Source organism: Epinephelus lanceolatus, chromosome 3 (assembly GCF_041903045.1).
Source record: "Epinephelus lanceolatus isolate andai-2023 chromosome 3, ASM4190304v1, whole genome shotgun sequence".
Lineage (NCBI taxonomy): Eukaryota > Metazoa > Chordata > Actinopteri > Perciformes > Serranidae > Epinephelus > Epinephelus lanceolatus.
The window spans coordinates 24,368,749-24,389,190 of record NC_135736.1 but is presented as its reverse complement, the minus strand read 5'-3'; the positions used below and the strand labels follow the sequence as shown (position 1 = coordinate 24,389,190).

The following is a 20,442-nucleotide window of genomic DNA, read 5'->3' as shown; positions in this document are numbered from 1 at the left end:
ATCGTCTTTTTCTACCTGTCCTCTTTTCTCTCCTAACTCTTCTCCCTCTCCCCAGCTCTTCCACCCTTTTGCTGGGTATTACTGCTTAACATGCTTTCCTCCTTCTTCTCTTTCACCACGCTGCTCTTTATTGGACATCTGAAAGGTGGGGACGCATGCAACATGTATTCAAACAGTTTGACCTCCCCAGGTCCTCATCAGCGCCCCTCTCTGCCCCCTGTCCCCTCTGACCCTGTCCATTGCCAGGAGGATGCCAGCCAGGAGGGCAGCTCCTCCTCCAAGCAGTCTGTCTGTTGTAAGAACAGTTGGCAGACAAAATGCCAGGATGCTGAGACATGGAGCAGTGCTGAGGAGGTACCGCCCGTCCCTGGCAAGCTCAAGTCACGCAGCTGCGATGACTTACTCAATGATGGGCACGCCGACTCGGGCGGGCGCAACGCAACACGCTCAGAAAGTGCTGGGTCGCTGGTTTGTGATGGGAATCCCTCAGGTTCGACCGGATCCATGTCCACTCACTCATTGCCTCGCCTCCACCGCCGACGAGCGCACGATTCACCGGGTTTTCTCCAGCTCTATCGTAAGATGCACCAGATCGACCGAGCTCAGCTCATCCCATCTGAAGTCATCCGCTCGGTGCGCGCTCGTATCCTGGAACTAGAGCGCCAGCCTCACCTGCATCGCCATCGTCTCTCTCCTTGGGCACCTTCTTGGGGCGTTGAGGTGCCGCGCGATATGGTGCCAAACCGCATTTCTGCATATGAGCGCCTTATTCAGAAGTCCAAATCCATGCCCAACTTGGGTGACACTGAGGTGCCTTCAGGCACTACGACGCCAGGTGGCTCGTCATCTCGAGCCAGCAGTGGTGGCGGTGGCACACCCAGTTTTCCAAAACGCCGTTTTTCCATAGAATCTTTACTAGAGGAAGACAATAACGGCAATAGTGCAGTAGTACCTCACACCATGGATCACTTGCATCGACCTCGTAGCCCACCAGAGGGCCAGCCTCGTGTTGGGCCAGAGCCCGGCCGTGCACGGTCCTTTCCTGCCCCTCCTGTTCCCCAAGGCCCACAGGCCAACCCAGACTACTCTGACAGTGAACAAGATGCTGTTGCGTCAGACCTCAGTGACTTCATCCAGGTGGAGGGCTCCTCATTTTGCAGTGAGAGTGACTTTGACCATTGCTCACTAACTTCCTCTGAGAGCTTGTATGGCTCTTCCACCCTTCACCACCACCACCACCTCCGTCATCACCACCACCATCACCACCACCATCACCCTGCTCACCAAAGTATAGGCCAGAGCCAGGGTTACCAACACCGCCACCTCATCAGCTCCTGCAAAGGCCGCTGCCCGGCCTCCTATACCCGCTTCACAACCATGCTTCGCCATGAGAGAGAACGAGCACGCCAGGAGCACCAGAGATCTTCACAGCAGAGCCGCAGCAGCCATTCACACATCCAGAGCTCACAGTCCCAACAAGCGATGTCCAAGCTGGCCTTCCTGGTCAGCCCAGTGCCTTTCCGCAGGAAAAAGGGCTCACCACCTACCTCTAGAAGAAGCAATGGTGGCGGAGATCGAGGTAGCAGACCCAAGTCCAAACAGGCCATTTATGAAGCACTAGATGCAGCCTTGAGAGACATTTATGAGCACATTCAAGCAGAGAGAGGCCACAGAGGGACTCGGGCGCCTGACGATAGCATCCTGAGAAGAATACTGGCCGAACTGCTGCCAAATGTGCCTGAACGAAGCTCCTCATTGCGGGGGAGGAGGGGGTGTTGGCACGGGGGTCACTCCTCTGCATCTTTGTACCCAGATGGGAGCCCCACTGGGTATGCCTCACACAGAGGGGATCCCTCCACACCACGGCTACAGTCACCAATCAGTGCCTGTTATGGACGCCACTCAGACACCTCAAACAATAATGAATATGGAGAGGAGCAGGGCAATGGGAATGGTCTCTGTTATTCAGGTGGAGATAATACACATATCACACCTCAAATATACAAATGTTCACTTTGTCATATAACCAGTCTTACCCACACATAGTTTTTTTTCTGTATACTCACATATAGACGTGTACATAACCCACATACATTCACCTTATTGTCCCTTTCAGTGTTGCATGGGCTTGTTGCCCTTTTCCCCTCATTGGTCAGCCGATACATCCGTTACTGTGCTGTTTTATATTTTACGTGACATTCAGTAAGACCTGTTGACTGTAAATTCTCAAGTAAAACCTGGTATTAAGTAATGACCATTCTTGTGAAACTAAACACCTCCTCCTGATGTTTCACATTAAAGGTCTGCTACTAAAATGCGAGGATTATGCCTTGGAGCTACTGGAAACCTAATTTGAAACACTGCAGAAAATGCTGGCGTTGACAGTAACCTAATACTGAACAACACAACAGCAATGTAGGAACAATTTGAATTAAATAGTGAAGTGGAGCAATAATTCTGTCAGAAAAAGAAAATCAGAGCAACAGAATGGTGAGGAAGAGCATTTTAGGAAACAGGGAGGCATCTACAGTACTAAATGTGATAAAACTGGACTTCTCTGTGACTGGGTAAAGAAATAGTGAGAATTTACAGTATAGTATCTGGTTGGAGTAAATAAATGTGAACATTCTTCTGTTTGTTTATAATTTGATTATTGTTTTGCTTGTATCATTTGTCTGTTTTGCAAGTTTATTTGTTGTAGAGGCATCTTATTACCCTAAAATCATTCTTTCCTTCAGGCCACCTGCTTGTATGTTTATGTTTGTAAATGTATTTTATCATATTTAGTCATCTTTGGGTTGTATTCCCCTTATTTTATTTTGTGTTTGAGCAATTTTTGATTGCATGTGTCATGTTTTGGGAATCCCAATCACCTTGTTTCTACAATGAAATGGAAATAAAACACAATTTTTGATCCTGTGCTATTATTCCCTCATTTACCTGTTGGAATGACGTCATCACTGCACCATTCAGTACTTTCCCAAAGCACGTCTTTGTATTATGAGTATGCATGTGACATAATTGTGGTTACTGTCGTAACCCCCATGACCTTTCTCATGTGTCTCACTAATCACAGACCAGGATGTCTCCAGGTGTTATTCCACCATGGATGGACGCCACACACCCCAGAGTAGAAGACCTACTCCTGACAGAGAGGTACAGCACTGAAACTGATGGCTAGTATTCTCAGCACCAACATGCACTTCATTAGGAGCACTATTTTTCTCTTTATAATAAAGTAAAAATACTTTAGATTGAACTTCAATAACCTTTTTTTGTCTTTAGCATTACTCCTCCACAGCACAGTTAAATTTTCTCACAGAAATTAAAAAGCTGTATTTTATGTTTTGCCTGGTAATGCTCGCCGGCTTTCTTTCTCTCACTCTCATCTCCTAGGTCTCCCATAAACAGATGACACAACTTATTCTGTTCTCTCTCCTCCATCAGAAACAGCCTGCGAGAGCCATTTATGATTTTAAGGCACAAACAGCTAAGTGAGTACAGTAAACGCACCGTGCACGTACAAGGAAGCCGAGCCTTAAAGCATGAATGCCTAACTGCATATCAGCACATCTCGACTCATTGCATTCAGTATTATGGTTTCAGATTCTTGTGCATTTCATGCAAAAAGTTTCTTTTTCTTTCTAAGATAACTTCATCGTCACATCTTACCACCACACCTGGATGGCTTTAACTGATTCCTTTTATTTATACATCCTTAAATAGATGCATGAATAAAGCTGATTTCTGTTGTACTTGGTTTTATATTATCCGCTTCAGTGGCTGACGTTCTGTAGCTGATGCTGTTTACATGAAATGAGCTGTGCTGGCTGAAGTGATCAGCTCATTTTTTCTTCCTGCCTGTGTGCCAGCACTGTGATGACATGAATGTGTTGCAGGGAGCTGTCATTTAAGAAGGGTGATGCAGTCAACATCATCCGGCAGATAGACAACAACTGGTATGAAGGAGAGCACCGCGGGCGGGTTGGGATATTACCCATTTCATATGTAGAAGTGAGTGTGCAGCTGATAAACTGAGTGCAGTACTGTAGATGTACACTAATTTGTGTCTTATGTTTAATTTGTCTTTATGATTTCTCCTCCTCTTCAACACACACATTTACACTATTGCACATAAACAGAAGATGCCATCCTCAGAGAGGCAGCAGCCGATTCGTCCTCCTCCGCCAGCACATGTCAGAGAGATCGGAGAGGCAGTAGCTCGCTACAACTTCAACGCTGATACTAACGTGGAGCTGTCTCTCAGAAAGGTAGTGTTTATTTATTTATTTATTTATTTATTAAACCTTTTTTTAAACCAGAAAAACTCTTTTTCAAGTACACCGTCCGTGAGATTGGCATATAGAAGATTGTGTACAAAAATCCTGCAACAGTGCTTTGAAATGGCCGAGAGGAACCAAAGGGTGCAATTTTAAGTCCTTCTGCAGAAGGAGAAAGAGTTCCTGAAGATCCTTGAAAGTATTAAATAGCATTGAATTCATTCGTCTAAAATTAAATGTCTTAAATCAATATTTCAACAGTCTTAAAAGCCTCTTGTATTTACATCTTGCAAGGATCAGGGTAACTGAACCAACAACACACATATATATTTACCACATCTATCAAATGACAAATGAGAAAGCTTTTTTCAAACCACATAGAAAAGTTTATGATAATAGATTGATTGTTTTCCCATGTGTTCTGCTTAGAAAGTGTTTTGTTTTTTTCTTCAACATTTTAGCTTGATCATTTAACTTTTTAACTTGACCAAAAAAGAAAAAAAGTCATGTTTATGTCACAGTTAACAATTTGGAAAAATTGTCCCTAACCCTACGTAATTGATGTCAGTTCATGTAGTATTGATGAAGTAGTCAATCTAATTTACCTTAAGCATAGGAAACCTGGTGAAGCTGCAGAGTTTATCGACTGGACTTCAGAGTGCTTATTTAAATTTCAAAGTTCCAACATTTTCTCAAATTCTAGAGAAACAAATAATCATTCAGACATAGTTACAAGGTTCCCACCAGGTAGTGATGATATGTTTCATGTGGTTAAAGCTACTGTGTGTAGACTTTGAAGATATCCTGCCTGTAGCCTCAAAAAGATACAGTGGTAGACGATAGTACATATGATTAACCAACTGCGGGTCTGACCTGGAGAAGATTCACAGTGGCTCCAAGAAGTGTGAGAGGAAGTACTATTGAGTTCTGTGTATTTAAAACAGTCTGTATTGCAGTTAAAAACCATGTGTATATTTTGTGTGTGTGTGTGTGTTCTGTGTGAAGGGCGAGAGAATAATTGTGATAAGGCAGGTGGACCAGAACTGGTACGAGGGGAAGATCCCAGACACAACCAAACAGGGCATCTTTCCTGTGTCCTACGTTGACATCATCAAGCGCTCCCCAGCCAAGAGCTCCGCCCACCACATAGATCCACATGGTTACCCGAGCAGCAGGACACCAAGTTCTACACCTGTCAAGGTAGGAAAATCACAACAACGTGACAATAGAATATGCTAAACCAATTCAATACAGACGACTTTGTAACCAGCAGTTTGTTTTAAAGTGCTGGATCTAATAAAGCACTTTGAGCTGCTTTATAATTGAATTTATAGATTTTAAACCAACATCACAAACAATCATTTTCCATCCTCAAAAACTGCTGTAAACCAGTGGTTCCCAACTGGTCCGTCCACGCGGTCCAGATTTCTCCTTAATCATTATTCCAGGGTCCACACAGTTTAATACATTTGGTGTCATACTTGCTTTTGGCCATGTCTTCGAGCTAGTTTGCTGCCTCAGTCAAGTAGCTGTCTGTTATTCACTCACTTTACAGCAGGGAATAGCACTCCAAAACAAAAGCTGTGTGCAGGAAATTCACTGTACTTCAAAATAAACTTGACACGTTTGCGAGTCACTTGTGGTCCATTCAGAATGGACCCACAACCCACCAGTTGGGAACCACAGCTGTAAAGAATGTCTCCAGTTTACTAAAAAAGTTTGTTTTGATATCATTAAATCAGTAAATAAATAAATGCATCATCTGCGTAAGGGAGCAAATACAGCTTTAAAGGGGATAGTTCACCCCAGAATCAAATGTAGGTATTTTTCCTCTTACCTGTAGATTGTTTCTGGATGACTTGTCAAGGGTTGGAAATATAAGCCATAGAGATGTCTGCCTTCTTTCCAATATAATGGAACTAGGTGGCACTCAGCTTGTGGTGCTCAAAGCACCAAAAAATACATTTGAAAAACTCAGCAGCAATGTTTCTTTCCAGAAACCATGACCTGGTTATTTCAGATAATCCACAGCTGTAACATTAGCTAGCTCAGTTGTGCTAGGTGAGCTAGCAGTAGATGCACGCTTTCTCTCTGCATGGTGATGTGGTTGTTGGGTGTAGTTTGATAGAAAGAACAGTCTCTAAATAAAACTGCTCACAACAGGGTCTGTTGATTATCTTAAGTAACTACACCAAGATCTCTGTAAAGAGACATTGCTGTTGAGTTTTTCAGATGTATTTTTTGGTGCTTTGAGCACCACAAGCCGAATGCCATCTAGTTCCATTATATTGGGGAGAAGGCAGACACCTCTATGGCCGATATCTCCAACACTGGACAACTCACACTAAAATAATCTAGACTGATAAATAGCACCACAGGTAAGAGGAAAAGTATTTCCGCTTTGGGAGTGAACTGTCCTTTTAAGCTCTGTTGAGCCCTTAACACTCACACACACTACACACATTGTACTCTCTGTTCCAGTTTTATAAATTCCACTGTTCTTTCTTTTTCACCTCACCTTCATGGAGCCTTTCTACCATCTACCTCCATCCTCCACTATCCGTGACCCCCTGTCCCCTCAGCCCTCCCTGAGGAGGCCTGACTTGCAAGCTGTCACCAGCGAGTGGCTGTCCCTCACAATGGATCCATCAGCGTCCACTCCAGCTCACTCCCTCACAACCACCCCTATACCACCCACACCTCCCCCTCTCCCCGCTGACCTTACACCTTTCCTAAAGGCTCAGGAGTCGAAGCCACCGTCACCTGCGCCATCCCAAAGAGGCTTTGCCCTGCCACCTCAGAGGTTTTCTGTAACTCCTCCCTTTAAAGAAGGGAGACTTGGTTTAGGTCACACCCCTGTTACCCTACCTTTCTCACAACCAGCACCACTACCACCTCCTCCACCTCCACCTCCTCCTCCTCCTCCTCCTCCTCCTCCACCCCCTCTTCCTCATTCTGCATTTACCTCTCCACTGCCTGACTTTTCACTGCGATACAACAGTGGCAAAGCTCCGCCATTACACATTTCTAAGCCAGAGATTTTATCCTGCACAGTGCCAGAGCCAATAAAGTCACCCACACAAGTTCCTCTGCGGCACAAGTCAAATGTGGAAGATGTTACGCCACAAGCTATAGACCCTTATGACGAGCTGTTGTCCATGATTCTGGATGGTTCTACCAGTACAGACGATGCTGGCTTTTCAAGATTGTCTCCAATAGATTCACCTCCACCTACACTAACCAGTGAATCCCAGAGCAGGTTTAAACTAAACGAAAAAGAAGAATCCCATCAGCCAGCAGTGAAACCCCCAGCAGTTACTCCAGCCAGTGACTCGGCAGGCAGCGTTCGGTTAGAGATGCCGTTTCACAAGCTTGTGACAATGGAGCCACTTTCCATCACTTGGGAGGGGCAGTCAAAAACTCTAAGTGAGCAACCGGTTGAGTCGCAGAGACCACCATCGGTGAAAGGAAGGGGATTTACTGAGTTGTTCATTGAGGAAGAGGATGAAGTTAGTGAGGACAAAGAGGACATTAAAGGTTTAAATGAGAGGCTCAGTCCACAGGTAGAGCATGGTGTGAGCTGTGTCTGTTGAGTTTGGAAACACCACAGAGTCCTGGAAGAGAGATGGAGGGAAATGTTTTAAATCTTAGAAAAACAGACCTACTTTTAAATTCGCTTACAAAAGTTTGGCACAAATGTTAATGTACGTGTTTCAGGCAGCCATTACAGAAGCTTGGATGCATTTACAGCAAAGTAGGGTAGAAATAAATGAATTGAATTTCCCTCGGGATTAATAAAGTACCTATCTATCTATCTATCTGTCTATCTGTCTGTCTGTCTGTCTATAATTAGGCATGGAAACTCAAGCCTTAAAATATCACGGTTGTACAGCAAACTGTACATTTACTCAAAAGCATTGGATAGAGAAGTGTTCAGATTCTTTGTACAACTTACAACAACAACAAATACACAAACAAATTACAAATAATTCAATGAAGTATTTTTGCAAATTAGAGTCCTAGAGATGTTTTTTGAATAATGATAATGTAGATGATGATTGTAGAGATGGAAGAAGGTTTTTTCAAAGAGATGGTCCTTTGTATTTCATTGACTAAATTGAAGTGAAAGTCTGAAGAGTAAAAAAAAAAAAAAGTAGCATAAATTACAAGTCCCTTAAATTTTATACAAAAGTACAGTACTTCAAAATCATTTATTTAAAATATTTTCCTCCACGTCTCTTCCAGGGCTCGGTAAAGATCCTCAGCATTTAGCTCCTGTGATTCAGCTTCAGGATTGATGTGTGTGTGTCATTACCTCCATAGGCTGATGTCTCTCCTTCTACTCTGACACGGCTTCCTCACCCCGGCCTCCCCTCACCCTCCACAGCACCACCTCTGACCTCCTTACCTCCTCTGTCCTCTTCTTTTACTTCTTCTTTTACTCCTTTGTCGTCGTCTGTCTCCCGGTCACAACAGCAGGATCGTACCCCCATCCCTCCCTCCATCCCTCCCTCTCCACCTGTCTCCCCTCGGCCCCCATCCCTTCCTCGCCTCATGACATCGTCGCTACCCGCAGTCTCTCTCTCTCCACCTGTCTCACCCCCTCCCCTCCACCCCTCTTCAGCTGTTCCCTCACAGCGCCCTGTCTCTCACCCTCCAAGCTCTCCCTGTCTTCCTCCTGTCACATCCTGCACTGGCACAGAGTCGCCTATTCCTCTTCCTGCTCTGACTCCCCATAAACCTGCCTCTCCTCCCCTCGCCACTCCACGCTCTCCCCCCACTATCCCCGCTGTACCCCATCCAGGACGTAGGTCCCCCAAGGTGAAGGTAAAGCTGGAATGTGGAGATGTTGGCGTTGATTTGAGTCATGTTTGTGGTGCTGAGGATTGGTACAAGTCCTCTAACTTTTGTGTCACTGACATCAGTGAAGCTGAGACTGTGGTTGAAGTGACTGGTGAACTAATCAACTGACAGATGAACATGTTTTATATCTGATTAATCCTTTATGTCATTCATGTGAGGAAAATGCCATTACAATTTGATATTTCATTCTGTTTTTTATCATTATAAATTGACTATTTTTACATTTTTGACTGTTTGACAAAAACTGAGCATAGCATTAGTTCAGGCAGGACACAATGTCAAGTGCAGCTCAAACAGCCAATAAACTTATGGAGCAGCTGATTGATGGAAGGGAGTCAGCTGATAGATCACGTGATTCCTTTCTATGCAACCAACTGGCGAATCTCATTCAGGGCGCCCTATTTAAACTGCTCTGGCCTGCCTATTGTTGCTGCTTCCTCTGCAAGCTGCTTTGCAACCTGCCTCCACCCCAGCTCCTCCTTTTCATGCTGTGTCTGACTTATCAATGTCACTTCTGTTTGTCATTGATGCTGCTCTATTCTGTTCACGGGGGGTCTTTGCTGCTGCTCTCCCTGCCTTAGGCTTTCCATGTAGGCGCATGGAAGGGCAGGGAGGTTTGCTGTCTCTGCCTCAAGCTTTCCTTGTCTGCACATGGAAGGGCAGAGAGGTGTGCTCTCTCTGCCTTTAGGCTTCCCACGTGAGCGCATGTAAGGGCAGGGAGGTTTGCTCTCTCCATCTCAGGCTTTCCTCATTTGCACGTGGAAGGGCAGAGAGGTGTGCTCTCTCCACCTCAGGCTTTCCACACAGGCGTGTGGAAGAGGCTTTCTGTGAAGGCCAGAGGAAAGTCAGAGAGGCCCCAGAACAGAGCCATACCGCCAAATATAATACTGCAAATAGAAATCAAGTTTTCTTTGATTAAAGTGTTCCTGACTGAAATACAATCTGGTAAACTGTGATGGCCATTTTTCACTATTTTTGGACTTTTTATAAACTACACGATCAATCAAAATGTGTCAACAGAATAATAGATATGAAATATAATTGTTTGTTGCAGCCGTAGCTTAAAGTTGTGCGTCATTTGTACACTAAAATACATTGTGCACTACCATGTAAGTGATATGGTGTTTATTAATGGACAGTAGAGAGCATTCTTGAATTAGTGTGTTGCTCTCCTTGGTTGTACTGTGGTGTGTTTAGGAGGATTTTCATCAGCATGTGGCTGGATGATGTCTCACAGCATGTCATTAGCCTTGGTGCTTGTGTGTTGAGCTCATGTTGAGGCCTGCTGACTCATTTACTGTTGAAGATTATCGGTTTGTTGCTTCTGGTTTTTCTTGCCTGTTGAGCAGGATCCAGTTGTTGGTGGTAAACCTCCTCGTAGCCCCATCTTGACTCGGAGGTCCTATCTGTCCCCCATTAGAGGTCGAAGGGTAGGAGGGCATGTCTTCATTCACCCATGTTCTGACTGTTCTCTTGTCTCTGTGCAGGAAGGAAATCTTTAGAAATAACCACATCATTCATGACTCATCACCACATATTCTATAACATACATACTAAAGTATAATGTTTTGGAAACACAGTGTTAATTTCCTTAACATGGAGATAAAAGGAGATACTGCAGTATTTCTGCTGTGTTTGGTTGGTTTACTTATTCATGCCTGTCTGGGTATGAAATTATATCTTATTTGTAATGAGTGACAACATCGGACAAGTCTTTCCTTTTAACCTTAAATCCTAAACAAGAGCCTCACAAATATTTTTGTCTGTTTCTGTCTTTCTCACAGCGATTAGTACAGGATGCACTCCATGGCGGAGGAGACCCGTAAGTGATTTATGTTATTGCACACTGATTTGCTGCCATACAAGAAAAGAAAATATTCCTTAGTGCTAAACTGTAGACTGAGCAAGGTATAAAATATGTGTGCAGTTCAGTTTTTACATTTTTAACATATTAACAGAAACGTAGGGAAAATACTGGATGAAGAAGAAAAAGCAGCGGTGGTGGTGATCATGTTACACATGACAGAAAAAGTAGCATCACTGTTGATTAGAGGCGTCAGTTCACCATTTTTCTTTTTCTTACACAGGTACCAGGCCGTGTACAACTATCTGCCTCGCAACGAGGATGAGCTGGAGCTGAAGGAGGGCGACATTGTAGATGTGATGGAAAAGTGTGATGATGGCTGGTTTGTTGGTAAGTATGAGGAGTATGGAGTTAGATTTGTGTCTTTATTACATGTGAGAAAATAAATGATATGAGAAAAAAAAAAAATGTTTGAGAGAAAAAGTTTTCACACTGATAGCAAAAAATAATTATGTTTGAGACTAAAAAAAGTTTTGAGACAAAGTATTTTGTCATAGAATATATATAAAAAAAAAGAGAGATTTAAAAAATGATTTCCAAGAAAAAAAAACTCTCCAAAAACTTTTTTTTACTCTCAAATATTATTTTTTTTGCTATCGGTGTGAAAACATTTTCTATCAAAAAGAATTGTTTCTCTCAAAACATTTTTCTTCTCTCTCTCAAAACCTAAGTCTTTGCTTTTGTGTCAGGATTTTGCTTTCGCTGCAAAAATGTCATGGGCGGGGCCCCGTTCCTATTGGCCAGTCTCAGTCGAATCGACAGCTGGGTGAGGATTGTCTTGGGAGTCGAATTCAACTGAATCATTCATCATCTGTGTCATCATCTTACCCAAACATTGGAGTCTCCGCTCCCAAATAACGCAGCGCATCTATGCCGGTGAATCAACCATGGTGGATGAATGATTCAGTTGAATTCGACTCCCAAGACGATTCTCACCCAGCTGTCAATTTGATTGAGACTGGCCAAATCTAACTCCATAGAGGAGGGGATAAAGGGTTGTACTTGTCTACTAGATACTAGATTTAGAGAAGTGCATGAGTCAAATAGTCGCAATAGTAGTTGGTTGGACTTATTACAATTATTATAATTTCATTAATGCACACATTTTAATTACATATTGACATAATTTGCATTTTAATGTCATGTCTCCCTGGTTAAATGTTACTTTATAAAAAACAAACAACTGTCCCGCAAGAGGTGAGACAGAAAGAGGGTCAAAGATGACATCCTGTAAAACCAGTGTGGTTTGGCAGTACTTTGATTTTATTTAGTAAGTTGTTGCCTAACTACATTAGGACTGTAAATAATGATTATTTTCCACTGCTGATTAATATGTAGATATTTTTTTCCATTAATCAATTAGTTTTTTGGTCTATAAAATGTCAGAAAATGGTGATTAGTGACGTCCTTGAGTGTCTTGTATTGTCCACAACCTGAAGATATTTAGTTTACTGTCACGGAGTTAATTAAGCAGAAATTATTCACATTTAAGATTTTTTCTTATTTTCTTCTACATTTTCTCTTGACAAAATTACTCAAACCAGTGATTGATTTTAAAATTATTTGGCAATTAATTTAATAGTTGACAACTAATGGATATATCTTACAGAACACCTGGACAACAAATGTACACAATGCGAAAAATACAGTAGGTCAAATTGATGCTCTAACTGTCTGATGTGTTTGTGGTCTGGTTGCAAACAAACAGAGACCACTAGATGGCACTGTGATCACACCACACATTTATAACATGACATGTTTAAGAAGTCAACATTGTCCTGTACAGCTGAGTGAGTCGGACAGTCCTGAGAATCTGTCTGACGTGTTAACCTTTACATTCTTCTACAGACAACTTTGCCCTCTAAAGAGGTTTCCATGTGATTAAGTTTGATCTGCAGCTTTGGCTGAGGTCCAGACTGCAGTGAGCTGGAATAATATTAGTGAGCGCTGCTGCTGCTGCTGCTGCTGCTGCTGCTGCCAAGTTTCAGCCAAACCTTCAAACACTGACAATCTCATTTTATTGCTCTTTGTTTTTGAAGGGACCTCTCGAAGGAGCAAGTTGTTTGGAACCTTCCCAGGAAACTACGTGAAGCAGCTATAATGATGATTCCAGACTCCCTCCCCTCTGGCCCCGCCCCTTCCTGTGACACGTTCATCGCCCTCAGCACAGCACCCGCAGGACACCACATACCAACACTGGTCCCCCAAGACCTGTTGCACATTTCTGTGTTTGCGTGTTATGTGTGGCTGGTCAGCTTCACACAGACAGAACATTTAGCTCTAACTAGCCATCTTTAAAGGAAGACTTCTATAAAATAATGTTGTTTTTTTAATCTTATCTTTTTATCCTTATTTTTCTATCATGGAGAACCCAAACTTTGTGCTCCAGTCAGTGACCTTTAACTTTTGACTGTGATAGAAGGATGTGAAAGGAACTTTGCAAACAGTCAAAGATAGAAAACAGGGCACGGCAGCGATGCTTTTCTTCCTGTTAAAGGGCAGTAAGATCACTTTTTTTTATTTTCCCGCAGTATCTCAAACATAAAAACACTTGTTACATTTCATTTCAGTGTTCACTAACAAATATCCCCAAAGACGTTACAGTGCAGAGAGTGTTGTAAACAGTATTCTGTCAGCAGGTCTGTTGTGTACAAGCTGTGTTGAAGGGATTGCAGCCATGCAGCTGATATTTCAGGTAAAAGGATGTTAGATCCACGCTTACAGGACTGTAAAGACTGTGCATGTATCAATGTTATGTGTCGCCCGAGGTGCTGATTGGTTGATAAGAATTTGGGGATATGAAACACGATCATTATGAAGCAATCATTTCAAATATCGCAAATGAGGAAGTAGGAAAAATATCGGCACTGTTGCACTTGCTGTCTAAACCTAATACAATAGATTTAAAGTTTAAGATTAGAAAACACAAAAATATTTTGGACTTGTTGGTTCTTCATCTTCACGCTAGGATTAATGCACTTTAAGGAAACTTTAACACAATTTCTTGTGTTTTATCTCAAATGTCACTTCAGATTTTACACACCAGGTGTTAAAGGTTCAGTGTGAAGGTTTTAGTGGCATATAATGGCAGAAATTGAACATAATATAACAATTATGTTTTTTTTAGTGTATAATCACCTGAAAATAAGAACAGTCGTGCCTCCATGACCTGAGAATGAGTCGTTTATAGAGCCGTACGCATGCCTCGTTTTGCGCCCTTAAATTCATTGTTTTCAATGTTGACAAGCGCCTACGTTTCAGGGCGCAGTAGCTGTGCCCCAAGATAAACCAAGTGTAACTTTTGGAACACAGCAGTGTGCATGCCAGTCACAGCAGACAGATACCTTTCCCTTCTTTCGTAAATCTCAGTCTGTGGTAACTATAGAAAAGTTGATTATTTTGGTGCAGGACTGCCAGAGCTTTTCATCTGTCCCACGGACAGCGCCTGGAAGAAGATCAGCTCTGCACTCAGTATTTCAGGTTAATAGGCTATGATATGGTGCTTGTTGAGGTTGCTTGGCAACCGCAGACACAACATGCTGGTGCACTCCTGAAAGCTGGCTCGAAAAAGGCACAAAAGAAGTGCCCAGGACCCAACCTCAAATTTCCCAGGCGGTTAAAGACGCAGCATGTGTACCGATCCCGATATCTACATAGGGAGCGGGTTCTCATCCACGGGGATGGCTCTGTTACACCGCCATGTTTCTACAGTGGCCCAGAATGGACAAACTAAACACTGGCTCTAGATAGGGTCGTTCCCGTTCTTTAGATTTTCGGCCATTGTAGTTAGCAGCCCCTTTGTGACGAGCAGTGTTGGAAAAACACTAATTGTTTTTAACGTGAAACTGCATTATTCGCTGTTTTTACCAGTTTTAATCACCCGGTCCATTTGTCTCGGAGAGGAGGAGACCTCTGCTGATAATTTAGCGCCTAAACAATCAACACCAAAGGAATCTTAACCGGGAGTTTACGCTTGGTACATGGCAGAAGTTCAATTTGTTATAATCTGCAGTCCTCACCACGAGAGACCACTAAATCCTTCACACTGCTCCTTTAAAATGTCTGTGGGCCTTTGCAGTATATTGGTCATGTTTGAAAAGTGTATGCATAAAGGCTACCAACCTTTTAGGTATTATATTTATAAGAGGACAAGTGCTGGTTGAACTGTGTTATGAGACGATTTTAGAAAAGATGGAACAACAGGATGCTTTTCTAACATCTTTGAACAGCAGCAAACCCACATATGAAGGACTATTTTATTGTATCAGTGCCCAGATCAGTGCTGAGTGACAACAGGACAGTTCATGATGGTGTCATTATGTTTTATGTTGAATTATTTAAGTGAGACGCAGGATGAGATAGCGTTTTACGAAACAAAAACTCCAGTCACACAACTGCAGTTTTTCCACTAGATTTCGGTGGCATCTTCTAACCCTGTTGTCAGAGCTTGTGGGTCACTGTTTCATGTAGTTATATACTATTTGGAATTATCATCATCTTAGCTTGTCATGCTCAGTGAATATATTTTATGTTTTTGTTTCTCATTTTACGTGTTTCACATAGGATGGACACTGACAACAAAGCAATTGTTAAAGCACCTTAAGATATATTTTGTTTTATCATTCATTGTCCTTCACGTCACCCCCCTGTCATCCACTATCTCAGCTGGTGTGACAACACTCCGTGTGTGTGTGTGTGCGTGTGTGTGTGTCTGTGGTGTTTTTGTAAGCCTTTTGTATGAGAGCTGTAAAATGGCCAACATCCACATGCTTTATAAAGTCAGCTTTTTCTCACCCACCATCACATTTGGTTTCTTCTCTTTCTTTCCTCACATTCTTCATCAGTGGTGCTAATTTCCACTTTTTTCAGACTTATTATTGTAGCCAGGCATGTAGGCCTTTCTTTCCTCCAGTTATCTGTTGTTTTAAGAGCCAGTGACGTATTTAAACTGAAGTTACTGTAGTTAGAGTCGAGTAGAGTTGGTGATTGCTGCCTTACATCCAACTCACTAATTTAATAGCCATGTATATGTAAACCTCTTCTGTGATGCAAAAAATTAATTTATGCATATATAGTCTAGAAAAACATCAGGAAAGTGTGCACAGAGCGCGATCACAAACTCTAGTCCGCCTTTGATACATCGTTAGGAACAGATTTGGATTGAAGACGAGAATTTGACTCCTGATATGTTTATACATGTAATGAAAATGTTAATCTTATATGTTATTCATGTTAATATCAAATTCAATGCACACTCTTGGACCTAAGTATTTCTACAGTATCTTAGCATTTTGTTGGATGATTTTATGGGGCTGTATTGCTAATAAAATCCAGCTGGTAGATGAAATATTTCACCCTTTTTCCCCTTTTAGCCGAACAGAAAAGAAAACTGTTGATGGCTGAAAAGGAAATCTCATTTATGATGTTTAAAGGTATGTTGCTGAGACTCTGACCTGCTGACCTCTTTCCTATCCTTTTATTTCAAGCACAGAGGTGATGTTACACACTTTGACGTCCTCTCTATTTCACACAATTCCACACATGAACAGTTGGTGGCGGTAATGTGCTGATCAAAAAGAAGAAGTTTCAAAAGCCTCAAGAAAAGGGCTTTTGCAAAAAGTAAAAGCACAAAGCTTTGGATACATGCAACACACATGTACAAACAACTCCACAGGCTACACGGGGTATCTTTATACATTCTTGTTATTGCTGACCTCGCATGGTCTAAAGGAAAAGGCTGGTGACACCTATTGTTCTTACTGTTCACAAATTTCAGGAGAAGACCAAAGACAGCAGTTCTCAAGTCCGTCTCTCAGTACTTTCTGACTTCCCCACAGTCATGTAGCTGCAAGCCTGTTTCTGAGGCTGGTCATGGTTGTATAGGTTATTCTTTAACCCTTTGAAATCTGAGTAAATTGGCTTGATTTTTGTTTTAAAAAAAAAAACATGGGAAGAAGGCAATTGGCAACAAAAGAAATGACCCAAAAAATGAAAACAAGAAAATTAGTTTAAAAAAAAGAAAGAAAGAAATTAAAAAATAAAGAAAGAATGAAATGACCAGGAAAAATTATAATAATTCTCTACCATAATTTTAAAATGTGATAATAATTATAAATATAGTTTTTCCCTGATTTTTTTCCCTTTTTCCCTAGTTTTTTTTTTTTTTTTACAATAATTTTCTTTTCCTTTTTGTGCAATTTGTGGGACATTTCTTACCAAGTTGCTTACTGCCTTTTTTCCTATGTTTTTGACAGAAATTGTGCCAATTTGCCCAGGGTTCAAAGGTTTAAATACTTAGGCATCTGAAAGCGGGACAAGAAAAGTGTTTCTCCAGGTTTCAAAGGGTTAAAAGGGGTTAGTAACTTATGAACAGCTAGGCACTGTAGGCTACTCAAATACGAGTAAATATTCTATTTCTTGGGGGTCTTCTAAAGCTGTGGATTAACATACTAAGTGATCCAGTGAGTATTTACAGCAGCAGGAAGGTGTATATGTGGTGGTGACACAAAAGGAAAATAAACTATGGTGCCTGTGTTCATAGTAATGAAGGAACATGTTCCTGAGTGAAACACTGTGGCTCATTAATGTGTTTTTGGACAATACTGGAGGTCCAGGGCAGACAGAACTAAGCTACATCAGGCTTTAGCAATACAAGCAATGCTTGGAATGCCAGTCAACATTTGTATGTGGTTAGTAAATGAGCTCAAAAAGTGGGCCCTGTATGTGGCTGTCCATGGGTTCTATTTTAGCCCCATGCTAATTGCACACATGGATGAGTTTACCCAAGTGGACCTAAATAGGTAATGCTGCAGCTACCTGGGCACCAAGTGGGTATGGGCCCAAAATGGGCTTCTTATCTCGGGCACACTTGAGTAAAACCACCTATGTGGGCAAAAAGCATGGCACCATTATGGAACCCTTGGACAGTCACATATAGGGCCCATTTTTCAACTCATTACTACCCACTTGGGCCCCACATACAAATGTTGGATGGGAATACTTCACCCACCAAATGATCACCTGTGTATAAATTACTCACTGTGTGTGATCTATTCTTGAAGAAAAGTTTTTTTTTCTCGCATCCTTCCACAGTGAACAAAGAATCCAAAAATAGACAGAAGTCTGGAATTGAAGTAAAACAGGGCCGTGTTTAACAACATCAAAACTATATCAAAACATCCGTTCACAAACTCTCACACAACTCGTGGTGTAATCTACGTCAGTTATCCAGTCCTGTACTTAGTACAGGGCAGCTGTGGCTCAGAGGTAGAGCGGGTCATCCCCTTATCCAAAGCTCAACAGTTGGATCCTTAGCTGAAGTATTCCTTAAAAAACTTGAATTAACCATTAGTTTGAATTGTTGCTGATAACAAAGAATAATAATCACCAGACTTGTCCTTTAACTTCTCAGCTTGCTGCAGTGATGTGCAATACTGTGTTCACACTATGAGCAACAAGGCAACAGCATGACCAGCTACATTATCACTTAGTCATTTAGCAACACTTAGTCGTTAAAGTGTTGTTCAGACACCTCTTAACATAGTTACATCATCGCAGACTCGTGTGTGTTAGCTAATTGCCACAAAGCCAACACATTCTCACTCCATTCTCACATTCTGTGGTTGTTGACGTTCTGAGACGCCTAGTCAAGTTCTGCCTGTTACATGCATTGTCTTCTTTCAAAATATACTTCCATTTTCGCAGGAAATTTACCATTCACATACAGTCTCTTTCAAAATAAACACACTGTGTCAGTACAACAATGCAAATTGATGTTTTTCTCTTCCAACAACTAACTAGGTTTAGGAAGAAAAGTACATGGTTAAGTTTAGAAAAAAATCAGGGTTTGGCTTTAGAATCTTACAGGACTTGAATACCACTCCCCCGGGTGAAGTTTGGTGTTTGTTGGACCCATCCTTCACCCCTCCAACCCACCCTAATCAGACTTTTGCCACCTTAACTTTCGTTCTTGTCCCGCTGCATTTTCCCTTGACGCCCCCAAGCACCATTAAACTATAATGGCAACCGGCCACGTATCATGCCGACATTAAAGGACAGCTTTTTTTGTCACCATCTGACGCCGCAAGTCACTGCCTAAGCACTGGGTTTCGACAACTTCGGAGTGAGATCGCCCCATTGCATCCCTGTGTGCACATACAGCTAGCATAGTGTCAGCTAACTAAGCTAACAACAAACATATGATTGGTTGACACTTCATGGCATCATAGGAGCAGTGAAAAAAGTTGAAGCCAGCTCAACTTTGATTTGTAGCGTGTCACACCCATCAGCAGAGATAAATGTCAGGCGTCAGTTTGTAGCTTCATGTCACTGGCCTCCATTGAAAATGAACTGTACTCGATTGCCTTGCTGCTTGTGAGTGTGCTCCAGGGTGTGTCAGTACAGCGTGACATCATTGTTGAGTGTGGTTACAGGTGAAACACACTTGAAACCTTTTAGCCAGAAACTACAGCCTTAAAATCAGAAGTAGGCTACATGTTTTATGATTTTTGTAGAATACCAAAACAGGCCTTGCAATGCACCTCCTTGTTATTTTCAAAGGGTGCACTGATGCTCTAACAACCATTGTTTCAGCTGTTATGTGTTATAAGAGTCACATAGGTCAATTTTAATGTGCATGTCTTTAACAAGTCAAGCATACACAAGGGGAGAGTTTATATAACTGGTTTATGGTAAACTTAATGCAGGCAGACTCTTATTATGTTTGCAAAGAAAGAGACATTTTGGAGTATGAATGCTCCATCATCCACATCCCTTTTTGTCCGGGAGTTTCATCGTCATGGTAACTGCAGAAACAAACCATGAATCCGCTCCACTTTATAACACATGCATCAAATGAGATTTTCAAGGCTGTATGCGGTTGATGGATTTCATGGAAATATTATTAATTTGCACGATTGTTTAAAAGGCAGTTTGATTAATCGCCACAATGGAAAAACAGAGCGAAGGTTTATCAGTGCTGACACAAACCTCACTCACAGTTTGTTGACTAAGTGCTGTCGTCGCCACATAAAGCCTTCTGTGTTTTCATAATTTTGGATATAATGCAGACATGAAAGGCATGCAGACACGAGAAAATTATCAGCCGACTGGAATGAAACACTGTGATCATAAACAAGCAGCGCAGCGAGGAAGGTTTTTGAAGGCTAGAGGAAATCCTTTATTTTAACAGCAAGGACAGACGCAGATATAAACACAGAAAAAAAAAGGATGATGTGTTGGAAAACTGTTGAAACTGGATTGTTGACAAGCTCAGGGGTGAGTGTCCTGGGTCCCATCCAGATCAATAGTGGCTGGAATGTGCCTGTGGGACCTCCAGGGCCTCAGAGCGGAGCTGCGCCTCCAGACCAAATAAGGACAGGAGCAGCAAGACCCGTCAACCAGAGCGAGAGGAGGCCAGCCAGACTGTAAGCTGCC

General features: G+C 42.2%; 1 protein-coding gene across 18 annotated transcripts in view; it reads left to right on the top strand.

Annotated features, from left to right (window-relative positions):
- Positions 1-15,810, top strand: part of sorbs2a (sorbin and SH3 domain containing 2a) — a 63,311-nt gene extending 47,501 nt beyond the window's left edge. For 9 of the 18 annotated variants that reach the window (XM_078166169.1, XM_078166167.1, XM_033624208.2 and 6 more), the window contains 12 exons: positions 146-1,969; positions 3,077-3,156; positions 3,397-3,494; positions 3,900-4,014; positions 4,143-4,271; positions 5,286-5,480; positions 6,809-7,843; positions 8,604-9,107; positions 10,493-10,573; positions 10,928-10,965; positions 11,231-11,337; positions 13,047-15,810. In XM_078166169.1, the coding sequence (XP_078022295.1) occupies positions 146-1,969; positions 3,077-3,156; positions 3,397-3,494; positions 3,900-4,014; positions 4,143-4,271; positions 5,286-5,480; positions 6,809-7,843; positions 8,604-9,107; positions 10,493-10,573; positions 10,928-10,965; positions 11,231-11,337; positions 13,047-13,108 (4,268 nt within the window). In that variant the 3' untranslated portion in view covers positions 13,109-15,810. The remainder of the gene's footprint in view (positions 1-145; positions 1,970-3,076; positions 3,157-3,396; positions 3,495-3,899; positions 4,015-4,142; positions 4,272-5,285; positions 5,481-6,808; positions 7,844-8,603; positions 9,108-10,492; positions 10,574-10,927; positions 10,966-11,230; positions 11,338-13,046) is intronic. The other 9 variants (XM_033624212.2, XM_033624211.2, XM_078166174.1 and 6 more) reach the window with 4 other exon arrangements.
- Positions 15,811-20,442: the final 4,632 nt, after the last annotated feature.